Source organism: Salvelinus alpinus, chromosome 14, assembly GCF_045679555.1.
Source record: "Salvelinus alpinus chromosome 14, SLU_Salpinus.1, whole genome shotgun sequence".
In the NCBI taxonomy this organism is placed as follows: Eukaryota; Metazoa; Chordata; class Actinopteri; order Salmoniformes; family Salmonidae; genus Salvelinus; species Salvelinus alpinus.
The window spans coordinates 27,199,339-27,212,114 of NC_092099.1; the positions used below are offsets into that span (position 1 = coordinate 27,199,339).

The 12,776-nt window shown below is 44.4% G+C and overlaps 1 protein-coding gene across 1 annotated transcript in view; it reads right to left on the reverse strand.

Moving 5' to 3' along the window:
- LOC139538699 (cyclic AMP receptor-like protein A) overlaps positions 1–12,776 on the reverse strand; it is a 109,501-nt gene that overhangs the window by 36,099 nt on the left and 60,626 nt on the right. Inside the window, exon 11 of the mRNA XM_071341067.1 lies at positions 9,657–9,739. Coding sequence (XP_071197168.1) covers positions 9,657–9,739 — 83 coding nt within the window. The remainder of the gene's footprint in view (positions 1–9,656; positions 9,740–12,776) is intronic.

Here is a 12,776-nt window from a genome sequence, read left to right on the forward strand (position 1 = left end):
TATCACGACTCTCAAAAGCCACTGTTTACTTCTGAAGATCACTTTAGCACCGCCCTAAAAAAACGATTAAAATTCGACACAAACTTTCAAATAGGTATGTACTGACACATTATATAAACTCTTTATAGTATTTTATTTACATTTTAGAGCCGATAAGGTGATAAGTTGGACAGATCGAGTGAGAAAAGCTGTTTCCCAACACGACATCTCTCCTTCTCACTATCATGCAAAAGGTTTCGCTTCCCCACCCGCCATTTTTAAAAAGACCCGACGGAGCTCATTGCCTTCTTGAATCATGCAGAGATGGGCATCATGAAGGGCTCGTCATTGATTTTGTTGGAAAGGGGAGAAATTGTGCTTTACAATGGTCTTGATATTACAGTTGATCTGGAAGTATTACATTATTAGGCACTAAAATAAGGTCAATTGTACGGACCAGCGCGATGTACAAACGTGAGTTAGTTCACGTTACATTCTAAGTGATTTCAATGGGTCTCTTTCCATTCGGATTGTTTTACACTGTTCAATTCAACTTCATACAAAAATACATTTTCTGCATTTTCATCAATTTCAGCCCTCATTTGAGATAATTTCCACACTGCCACGTAGGGCTGCATGATATGGAAAAACATCTAGGCCTTATTTTTAACCAAATATTGCAATTGCGATTTTCTTCTGATTTTTATTTAAACACTTAGGTGAAGTGTTGGAATCATAGAAAAATAATGATTATTCTAATTCTATAGTTAGAATGTCTCTTGGTCAAGCAACAACAACATGCGGTCCTTGAGTGACAGGACAGGGCTACGTCTGTGTGGAAAGCGGCATGGAGAGAGACAGAGAGAAAGAGCAGAGAGAGATGACTCAGGTAGCGTAGGAAACTATAAAAATGGACGTTACAAACGGCATATCACATTTAACAAACAAACATTCAAATACCATAATAGAAGGTAAAGTAAAAACCCAAACCCTTCCATGCATCAATACCGGAATATAGTAAAATATGGTATACCGCCCAGCCCTACGATGACCGAAGAGAATTCTCTCAGGAGGTAATGCGGTCGGCATTTGAAGGTGAGGTATTCCAGATCGGGAGAACAAATGGACCTTCTGTACGTTACCACAATCACCTGTCTGCGGTGGACAGGGACAGTGTGTCCGGAGAGAGCCATGATTCCGTGAAAAAGAGTATGTTACAGTCTCTGATGCCTCTCTGGAAGGAGATCCTCACCCTGAGCTCGTCAACTTTATTGTCCAGGGAATGAACATTAGCGAGTAATATACTTGGAAGCGGTGGATGGTGTGCCCGCCTTCTGAGTCTGACTAAAAGCCTGCTTCTTATTCCTCTTCTCCGGTGACGGCGTCTTGGAGCAGCCCCTGGGATGAATGTACTTGTATTTATTATGGATGCCAAATAGCTGCTGCCAAGGTGCATGTATTTCCCGAGGCAATTCCAAGTTCAAACAAAGTCTGACCATCGATCTAATATCCCAAACTTATTTCCGGCTATAGTTAATAATGCAAGAAACGTTCCCGAGCAAATAATGTAAGAAATAACATTTGAAAAAATGTAATACTGTAAAGTTGGCTATGAGCTAAAAACAGGGTGACCATGTCTTTCGGCGCCATCTTGCCAGCATGACTGATAATACAGGAAGAACCACATCTCCACTCATCCACTAAAAGGGAGGCAAGGACATTCACAACAACAGAAAGTCATGCTGATCCCTCTCCCTCTCCCTCTCATGTTGCACTCTCATACATAATCTTCTTTGATCAGGGTTCATGATTGGGTCAACACACACACACCCCTTAACCTCTTATATAGCTAGGAAGAGGGGAAATGTGAGTGATTGTATTCAATCTGACATGAGTCTCGCTGACTCTCTGTAACACTAACACACAGGCATGCACGCGCAGACAAACACACACAGGATTAGTGTAGCGAACGTTCAGCAATGGAATAAAACACAAACAAAGAGACATCCTGTTTCCTGAAACACAACACTATTAAGCCATCTGAGCCAACAGCACAACACACACAAACACACACACTCAGACACACACTGAATGAGTTTGTGGTGATTATCTGTTCATGTTTGCCTCGTGTGTGTCTATTTTGTGTGTGTAAGTGCTATGCTGCCTCTCTATGTGCATGTTTCTGCACTGCTGGTGTGTGTGTGCACTCTGTACAGCCGTGTGTATGTGTGTTTTTGTGTGTGCTTATGTGTCCTCTGCGCTGTGTGTCCTCTGTACAGTGTGTGTGTGTGTGTGTGTGTGTGTGTGTGTGTGTGTGTGTGTGTGTGTGTGGATGATACAGTAAGCTCTAGTGATTCTCTGGAGTGTGAGGCAGCGTTTAAGGCCCTCTCAGCACAGCCAGAGTGATGAATATTTAAAGATGCGTCAGGGAGTGAGGGGGGAACAGTGTGTGTGTGTGTGTAAGGAGAGAATCGATACCTATCTGTGTGTCTGTGAGAAAGAGAGAGAGAGTGTTTTCCTATGTCGGTTTGTGTGGGAGAGTGCAGGTCCATCCTTTGTGGTATGTGTGTGTGTGTGGTTTATGTAGGAGATGAATAGAGGAGAGACACACTGTCAGGCTGATGGTCAATGGATCCACTGTCCTATTACACACACACACACACACACACACACACACACACACACACACACACACACACACACACACACACACACACACACACACACACACACACACACACACACACACACACACACACACACACACACACACACACACCTGGCAGATGGGTGAGTCCGCTGTTAAGGGGGGCCAACGAGAGATCAGCGAGGTAAGTACACACCAGGAAATGAGATTGTCTTCAAGAACGAACAAACCACAGACACACAATCAAACACTATATACTGTACAGTCACACACTATATACACAAGAGGTGACAAGAGGAAGAAGGGAGAGACAGGAAGAGAGAAAAAAAGTATGTGAGAGAGGGAAAGTATGAGAGAGAGTGTACAGGGGTAGAAACAGTACAGAGATAAGAAGGAATACCCCCTCCTTCCTCCTGTCTCTCCGAGGGATGAATAATAACTGCAGCTCAAAGATCTCCTCCCTCCTTTTTCAAAGCGAAGAAAGGAGGTGGGAATTTCTGCCTGGCCAGGGTGTGCACTGACAGACACACAGACACACACACACACAGACACACAGACACACACACACACACACACACACACACACACACAGTCTGCTAGCCTGAAGCATATAAATCAGATCTCCTTGGAGAGGGTTGTTAAAGACCCACATCTGAAGCATGCACAGACAGACATATTTCCAACATGAACACTCTGAGGACAAGTGAGAAGCAGAAAGTGAAATATTGAGCTGTGGGAGTCATTTGGGACTAAGACACACACCCACCCACCCCCACACCCAAACACAAAGGGGGCAGGAGAAAGACAGAGAGAAAGAAGGAGACAGAGGTTGCAGGTTGATACTGTGATATGATTTCAGTGTCATTCCCCCACTTAGGGAGATGGTGAGTGTCTGTGTGTTATGATAGCGAGCCACAAGAAAGCAGGGGAGGCTAGAGATATAACACTATGAATAACTAGAAGTGCTTCCCAATCCCTACTTCCATTAACCACAGCTGGTGCCAAATTAACACATTTAACAGCCTGTGTTTGGAACAGATGAAAAATGTGTGTGTGTGTGTGTGTGTGTGTGTGTGTGTGTGTGTGTGTGTGTGTGTGTGTGTGTGTGTGTGTGTGTGTGTGTGTGTGTGTGTGTGTGTGTGTGTGTGTGTGTGTGTGTGTGTGTGTGTGTGAAATAGAGAAAGAGGGTGAAGGCACAAATCAAGTGTACAGTATGTTTTGTGTGGGAGTCCGTGTGCATAATAGCAATGGATCAGGGCAAAGAGAATGGGGGGAGAATGAGCGGGAACGGAAATAGACAGAGAGATAGGCAGTCGGGAAGAAAGTGATATAGATGACAGAGAAAAAAAAGAAAAACAGAGTGTGAAAGCATGTACGAGAGAAAGGGACAGAAAAGGAGAGAGAGAGAGAGAGAGAGGGAGAGAAAGAGGTGCTTTGGCTGCTGCCCTGGGCCCTCTCTCTAAGCCCTGTTTAGGAGGCTTTGGAGCTCAGAGAGAAATAATCCCCCACTCAAACACACACAGCCGAGTCACACACAAACAGAGCCCAGACACACACACACAGCCTAGATAAACCACGGAAAGCCAAGATGTGCACACACACAGAGTCTAAACACACAAACAGACCCTATATACACAAAGTGTGTGTGTGAGAGAGAGAGAGACTAGAAACACAGCCACGAAACATACACAAACACACACCCACACTTTGGCTGTCTGATCGGTGTAGCTCCCCTACAGTAGAGCATAGCGACATCACCACAGCACCGTGACAAACACTTTGCACACTCTATCGCTTCACAGAGGAGGGAGGGAGGGAGGGAGGGAGGGAGGGAGGGAGAGGAGGGAGGGAGGGAGGGAGGGAGGGAGGGAGGGAGGGAGAATATGAGCCAAAGGGAAGAAGTGGGGTGGAGGTTGGGTGTGCAGTGGAGCAGAAAGAGAGAAGAAGCTAATGAAGGAATAGGCGCCAGGGAGATAGAGCAGGTAAGGAGGGAGGTAGAAGACGAGAGTGATTTATTTATCTCATTCTCTCTGTTCTCTAGGAAGGCAAAGAGAGGGAGAGTGAAGGAGTGGAGGAACGAGAGATAAATAGAGAGGGAAAGGAAATGCAGGAGAGGATGAGAGAAAGAAGAACAAAGAGATGTAGTGGGAGAAGGACAGAGAGGAAGGAGGAAAGACGGAGGGAGAGAGTGAAATAAGAGAGGAGAGCGGAGGGTTAACGGATAGTGGTCTGGGGTTAGCGCAGGATGCAGTTTGTCATCTTCATCAGCTGACAGCGGGCGCAGAGGGAGGGAAGGAATGGGGGATGGAGGGATGAATGGGGGGGAGGGGAAGGGGGAGGGGTGACTCAGAGCCTTTGAGAAATGTTGACCCTGTAATTGACCCGCGTCTCTGCCTACATCGCCGCGACAACACGCGGAGCCGCCGCAGATAATCACTTACTAACCCTGACCTGTCAATCACACCATCCCCCTGGGAGGAGGGGAGGAGAGACTCTTAATTTTAAAAACTCATTATCTAACCAGTCACAAAGTTAAACAAAAGAGACGGAGGAACAGAGGGAGGGAGAGATTGAGGGACAGAGAGAGGGAGAGAAGTAGGGAAGAAAGAATGGAGGTAGAGAAGGAGGGAGAAAGGGAGGGAGAGGTGGAACTTTTACCAGCAGGGCTGTTACAGTGACCGTATTGCCGCCACACCAGCGGTCATTAGTCATGACCACATTCAAATTCCACGTGACCATTGAGTCACGGCAACTGCGCTCTGTAAATGAATGGAACTGATGGGCGTTAGTAGTATTTGCAATCACAAACACACACAAACAAATACACTCCTCCAGGAACTGAAAATCACAGTTGGGAGAGTAAAACTAATTTACTCATTTAAGTGTTCAAACACAAACACACACACACACAGTTTGCCTAAGGCACAAAGCTCTGTGCTCTTTAGAATCTGAATCTTTCAGCAGTCTATTTATAAAGGCAGAGAAAGGGAGAGGGGTGTTTGAGGGCAATGGAAAGAAGGAAAGATAGAGGGACAGAGAGATAAAGTTGAAGTAGAGGTATCGGGATGAGATTCAATTTACATAATATGTACAGCCACTTTTCAATTTACATTAGCAACAGGAATGTCACGAGCTGAGAGTGGTGTTCTTGCTTCGAAGCTCAAATGTACCGTAAATGTCACAGGTAGACACTAGCCAGTAGGCTAATGGCCCTGCTACACTACAGCCATCGGGCTGCATTGCCTTCAGCCATTGAGGATATGCTGCCTTTGAAATGAATAAAAGCTGCTATAGTGCCCACGTTGCGCTCGTGATGTATCGCGTCCAATTGCAGCGTCTAAGAATAGGATCGCTATTGTTCAATTCTTGATGGCTGACACGTGCGTTCACTCCAGCATTCTATCAAGTGAATATGCATATGGCCTCGACTATACACCACTGGTTATTTTACTGACATTTATGAAGTCAAGAAGATACTAGCTAGCAGAAACTCTAGCTAGCTAGCTACATTGACTATGTCCACAATGTAAACAAAAACAACTTAAAGGATAATTTACCACAACCACTAGCAACAATTCAATGAGTAGTTTTGTGAAAACTGGACCAAAGCTACTGTACTTATTCATAGTCGATGAAATATATTAAAGATGCTCTTCCCCTCGGCTCTCAAACAGCATGCTCTGTGTAGCAGGTAGAAAATTAATGATGGCGACGCGACACGTGTAGTGAAACTGAAGTGGACGTATGTAAACTATTCAAATAGCTAGCTATGGGCCTCCCGGGTGGCGCAGTGGTCTAAGTCACTGCATCGCAGTGCTACCTGTGCCACCAGAGACTCTGGGTTCGAGCCCAGGCTCTGTCGCAGCGGACCGGGAGGTCCATGGGGCGACGCACAATTGACCTAGCGTCGTCCGGGTTAGGGAGGGTTTGGCCGGTACGGATATCCTTGTCTCATCGCGCTCCAGCGACTCCTGTGGCGGGCCGGGCGCAGTGCACGCTGACCAGGTCGCTAGGTGTACGGTGTTTCCTCCGGCACATTGGTGCGGCTGGCTTCCGGGTTGGATGCGCGCTGTGTTAAGAAGCAGTGCGGCTTGGTTGGGTTGTGTTTCGGAGGACGCATGGCTCTCGACCTTCGTCTCTCTCGAGCCCGTACGGGAGTTGTAGCGATGAGACAAGACAGTAACTACTAATAATTGGATACCATGAAATTGGGGAGAAAAGGGAGAAAAAAACAATGTAATAAAATAAAAAATAGCTAGCTATGCAAGCAACTTTTCATGCATCTCCCATATTACAGTCTTGATTAATGCAACAAAACCATAAAATAATCTTGAAAATTGCAACAATTCACAAGCATGTGCAGACGTTTAAATGGTTTATTTTCTCATCCATGCACTAATTCAACTGCAAGACAATAACACAACCAAAGTGGCACAGCTGGTAGCTAGAAAACGTTAGCTAACAACATTTGCTTCATCAAGTAACTTCCAGCATAGCAAAAATGAAAATTGTAACCCTCTCATATGAATATCAAGTACAGTAACATTATCATAGTGTCATACATATGATACAGAGCTACAGTACCAGTCCAAAGTTTGGACACACCTACTCATTCAAGGATTTTGCTTTATTTTTTACTATTACTACATTGTAGAATAATAATGAAGACATCAAACTATGAAATCATATAGTAACCAAAAAAGTGTTAAACAAATCAAAATATATTTTATATTTCTTATTCTTCAAAGTAGTCACCATTTGCCTTGATGACAGATTTGCACACTCTTGGCATTCTCTCAACCAGCTTCACCTGGAATGCTTTTCCAACAGTCTTGAAGGAGTTCCCTCATATGCTGAGGACTTGTTGGCTGCTTTTCCTTCACTCTGCGGTCCAACTCATCCCAAACCATCGCAATTAGGTTGAGGTCGGGTGATTGTGGAGGCCAGGTCATCTGATGGAGCATCCATCACTCTCCTTCTTGGTCAAAGAGCCCTTACACAGCCTGGAGATGTGTTGGGTCATTGTCCTGTTGAAAAACAATAGATAGTCCCACTAAGCGCAAACCAGATGGGCTGGCGTATCGCTGCAGAATGTTGTGGTAGCCATGCTGGTTAAGTGTGCCTTGAATTCTAAATAAATCACAGACAGTGTCACCAGCAAAGCACCCCCACACCATCACAACTCCTCCTCCATGCTTCACGGTGGGAACTACACATGCGGAGATCTGCCGTTCACCTAAACCACGTCTCAAAAAGACATGGTGGTTGGAACCAAAAATCTAAAAATCTAAAACTCATCAGACCAAAGGACAGATTTCCACCGGTCGAATGTCCATTGCTCGGGTTTCTTGGCCCAAACAAGTCTCTTCTTCTTATTGGTGTCCTTTAGTATAGGTGTCTTTGCAGCAATTTGACCATGATGGCCTGATTGATGCAGCCTCCTCTGAACAGTTGATGTTGAGATGTGTCTGTTACTTGATCTCTGTGAAGCATTTAATTGGGCTGCAATTTCTGAGGCTGTTAACTCTAATGAACTTATCCTCTGCAGCAGAGGTAACTCTGGGTTACCGCTGTGGCGGTCCTCATGACAGCCAGTTTCACCCTAGCGCTTGATGGTTTTTGCGACTGCACTTAACTTTCAAAGTTCTTGAGATTTTCCGGATTAAATGAACTTGTCTTAAAGTAATGGACTGTCATTTCTCTTTGCTTACTTGTGATGTCTTGCCATAATATGGACATGGTCTTTTACCAAATAGGGCTATTTTCTCTATACCACCCCTACCTTGTCACAACACAACTGATTGTCTCAAACACATTAAGAATTAAAGAAACTCCACAAATTAACAAGTCACACCTGTTAATTGCATTCCAGGTGACTACCTCATGAAGCTGGTTGAGAGAATGCTAAGAGCGTGCAAAGCTGTCATCAAGACAAAGGGTGGCTATATATTTTTATTTATTCATTTGTTTAACACTTTTTTGTTTACTACATGATTCCATATGTGTTATTTCATAGTGTTGATGTCTTCACTATTATTCTAAAATAGTAAAAATAAAGAAAAACCCTGGAATGAGTAGGTGTGTCCAAACTTTTGACTGGTATTGTAGGTAGCAAGCTAAACAAAATGTTTGCATCCTCCTCACAAACCAACTTACTTGCCAAGTTAGACAGCTAGTTAGCTGAATCATAGCTAGATTGCTTTTCGGCCTACCATAGAACAAACCATGCCTCATTTAATCAAATACATGAAAATAAGCAAATTGCGACTGAAAAGGTTCATTCACTGGGCAGTTAATGCTTGCGTTCCTGCTCGCTTTTGCATTGAAATTTTATTTTACCTTTATTAACTAGGCAGGTCAGTTAAGTTGTTGTTGACGGCCTAGGAACAGTGGGTTAACTGCCTTGTTCAGGGGCAGAATGACAGATTTTGTACCTTGTCAGCCCGGGGATTCGATCTTGCAACCTTTCCAACGCAGTCCAACGCTCTAACCACTAGGCTACGCTGCCACCCCTAAATAAATTACGGTGTTCTGAGATTCCCTTAAAGTTACAGCATCAACTTCTGAGATATGGTCTTTTACTGCAATTTCTGACCAAAACTCAATAAAACAAGTCACTAATATTAAGAAATGCCTATACATTTCAGCTGTTTCAAAAACATTGCTCTGTTATTTATACTGTACGAGTGATGGGCTCAACGAGACAATTCCCGTTTACACTGCCCTGCTTTGAGGGGGCAACTGTCAGGCAAGTGTTGTGGGCGACCTCCGGAGGTAACGGTCGAGATGTGAAAAGTGTGCATGTTTACATTACATTAAAACTGCATCCTGCACTCAGGATTTTTTCCGATACCTCTGGAGAATCTCCTTAAACTCGTCAATGTAAAAAAAAAGGCCTAAAAGGTGACAGGAGGATAGGAGTGGAAGCCAAAAGTGTGACGACATAAAATAGGGATGGAACCAGACATGCTTAAAAAGACACACACTGTCTCGACAATGACAATCTCTGGTTCGTCTGTGTGTGTCTTACCTGTTGATGAGGGGGAACAGAGACACCAGGAGATAAACGGATGGATACCACTTCAACGGCTTTATCTCCTCAGCCAAAGACACCTGGAAAGACAGAGATAGTTTAAATAAATACTTCACACACACACTATTTCAGAGGAATGATAGATAAAGTCTAGATTTTGTATCAAGAGGAGACTGACAGTTGGCCATTTCCTATGGGAAAGAGAAAGAGAGAGCCATCTCCCTGGCAACATCAAAAGTGCCAACAGAAGAGGTTCTGTCTCGTGTCAGCACCACCTGGTGTTTCACATACGTGTGCACGCACACACACACAGTTTTGTATCGCTATACTTGTGGGGACCAAATAATTGATTCCCATCCAAAAACCTATTTTCCGTAACTCCTAACCGTAAATCTAACCCTAACCTAACCATAACCCTAACCTTAACCCCTAACCCATAACTAAATTCTAACCCTAATTGCAACCCGGACCCTAAACCTAACCCCTAAGCCTAAAATAGCAATTTTCCTTGTGGGGAACATGCAAAATGTCCCCACTTGTCCCAATTTTCTTTGTGAGGACTTCTGGTACCCACAAACTTTGATATAAATGGCAAGGGGTTGGAAGTCCTGTGGTGGAAAGCTTTGACACACTATTTCAGAGGAGCGAAAGTCTAGATTTTGGATACACAGGAGACTGACAGTTGGCCATTTCTTATGGGAAAGTGAGAGAGAGAGAGAGGAGAGAAAGGAGAGAGAAAGATATAAAAATAGAGAGAGCACCATCTCCCTGCCCGACATCAAAAGTGCCAACACAAGAGGTTCTGTCTCGTTTCAGCACCACCTGGTGTTTCACATACGTACGCACGCACGCACGCACGCACGCACGCACGCACACACGCACACACGCACACACGCACACACACACACACAGGGAGAAAATGTGTGTATAGTTGTATATTTGTGCAAATTGTTCCTTTAATGAAAAATCTGTGTTTCCAGGTAAACTAAATACAAAGTAGTAGAGCCACTTCTGAACAGATCGGACAAGGAATATTAAATTACACAGCGTCTAAAATCAAATAAATGCAATTAGTAAGATTATAACAAAAAATAAAATGATTTAATGAATTCTAAACTTTGCTATAAATGGTAACGGTTTGGAAGTTCCCTGGTGGAAAGCTTTGACAGTCCGTTATTCAATTCCCGGTAGACTGTAGTGAGGACTGTAGCTGCCGGAAGTAGACAGGGCCCAGAATCCATTTGCTGCTGAATTGCTTTTTTTCTCCTAAGTACGCGAGGAGTCTGGCCAGCGCCCCTCCTCTCTTTCTTTCTTTCTCTCTCTCCATCTACAGGAACACACACACACACACACACTCCCTCCACCAAGAGGCAGACCCACGAGCCTGCAGACTCCTCCAACCAGGCAAAAAATTAATTACTCACTAGATAGACCCCGAGGCGTGCTCGCGCTAACGCACGCCTTTTAAACAATTCAAATGAAAATCACGAGAGCCCCCCGGTGGTATTTGATCTCGCCTGTGTGTGTGATCTCGTTGGTGGGGGATTTTGGAGAAAAAGCTTCTAAGCTCCCACAGCGTTGCGGTACATTTTCTGCATAAATAAATGGAATGGGGGTTTAGCTGTTTAGGGATCGATTCAATCAGATCCGCTTTAGCCAACATCCGCATAGTGGTTGTTTAGACCATGCCGGAACTGCGTTAGAGCCGTCAAATCTACAAGTGGCTCCTGGCATTATACCTAAAGTGGACATTGCCAATGGCTGCACGGAGTCGTATTAACAGAAATCCCATGCAGCCTTGTTAACAAGTTGGAACACTGGAATGTGAGATGTGATCTACACCTCAATTAGGATGATAGACGTAATCTACACCTCAATTAGGATGATAGACGTAATCTACACCTCAATTAGGATGATAGACGTAATCTACACCTCAATTAGGATGATAGACGTAATCTACACCTCAATTAGGATGATAGACGTAATCTACACCTCAATTAGGATGATAGACGTAATCTACACCTCAATTAGGATGATAGACGTAATCTACACCTCAATTAGGATGATAGACGTAATCTACACCTCAGTTAGGATGATAGACGAAATCTACACCTCAGTTAGGATGATAGACGTAATCTACACCTCAGTTAGGATGATAGACGTAATCTACACCTCAATTAGGATGACAGACGTAATCTACACCTCCGTTAGGATGACAGACGTAATCTACACCTCCGTTAGGATGACAGACGTAATCTACACCTCCGTTAGGGTGACAGACGTAATCTACACCTCCGTTAGGGTGACAGACGTAATCTACACCTCCGTTAGGATGACAGACGTAATCTACACCTCCGTTAGGATGACAGACGTCATCTACACCTCCGTTAGGATGACAGACGTCATCTACACCTCCGTTAGGATGACAGACGTCATCTACACCTCCGTTAGGATGACAGACGTCATCTACACCTCCGTTAGGATGACAGACGTCATCTACACCTCCGTTAGGATGACAGACGTCATCTACACCTCCGTTAGGATGACAGACGTCATCTACACCTCCGTTAGGATGACAGACGTCATCTACACCTCCGTTAGGATGACAGACGTAATCTACACCTCCGTTAGGATGACAGACGTAATCTACACCTCCGTTAGGATGACAGACGTAATCTACACCTCCGTTAGGATGACAGACGTAATCTACACCTCCGTTAGGATGACAGGTGTAATCTACACCTCCGTTAGGATGACAGGTGTAATCTACACCTCCGTTAGGATGACAGGTGTAATCTACACCTCCGTTAGGATGACAGGTGTAATCTACACCTCCGTTTGGATGACCGATGTAATCTACACCTCCGTTAGGATGACAGATGTAATCTACACCTCCGTTAGGATGACAGATGTAATCTACACCTCCGTTAGGATGACAGATGTAATCTACACCTCCGTTAGGATGACAGATGTAATCTACACCTCCGTTAGGATGATAGATGTAATCTACACCTCCGTTAGGATGACAGATGTAATCTACACCTCCGTTAGGATGACAGATGTAATCTACACCTCCGTTAGGATGACAGATGTAATCTACACCTCCGTTAGGATGAC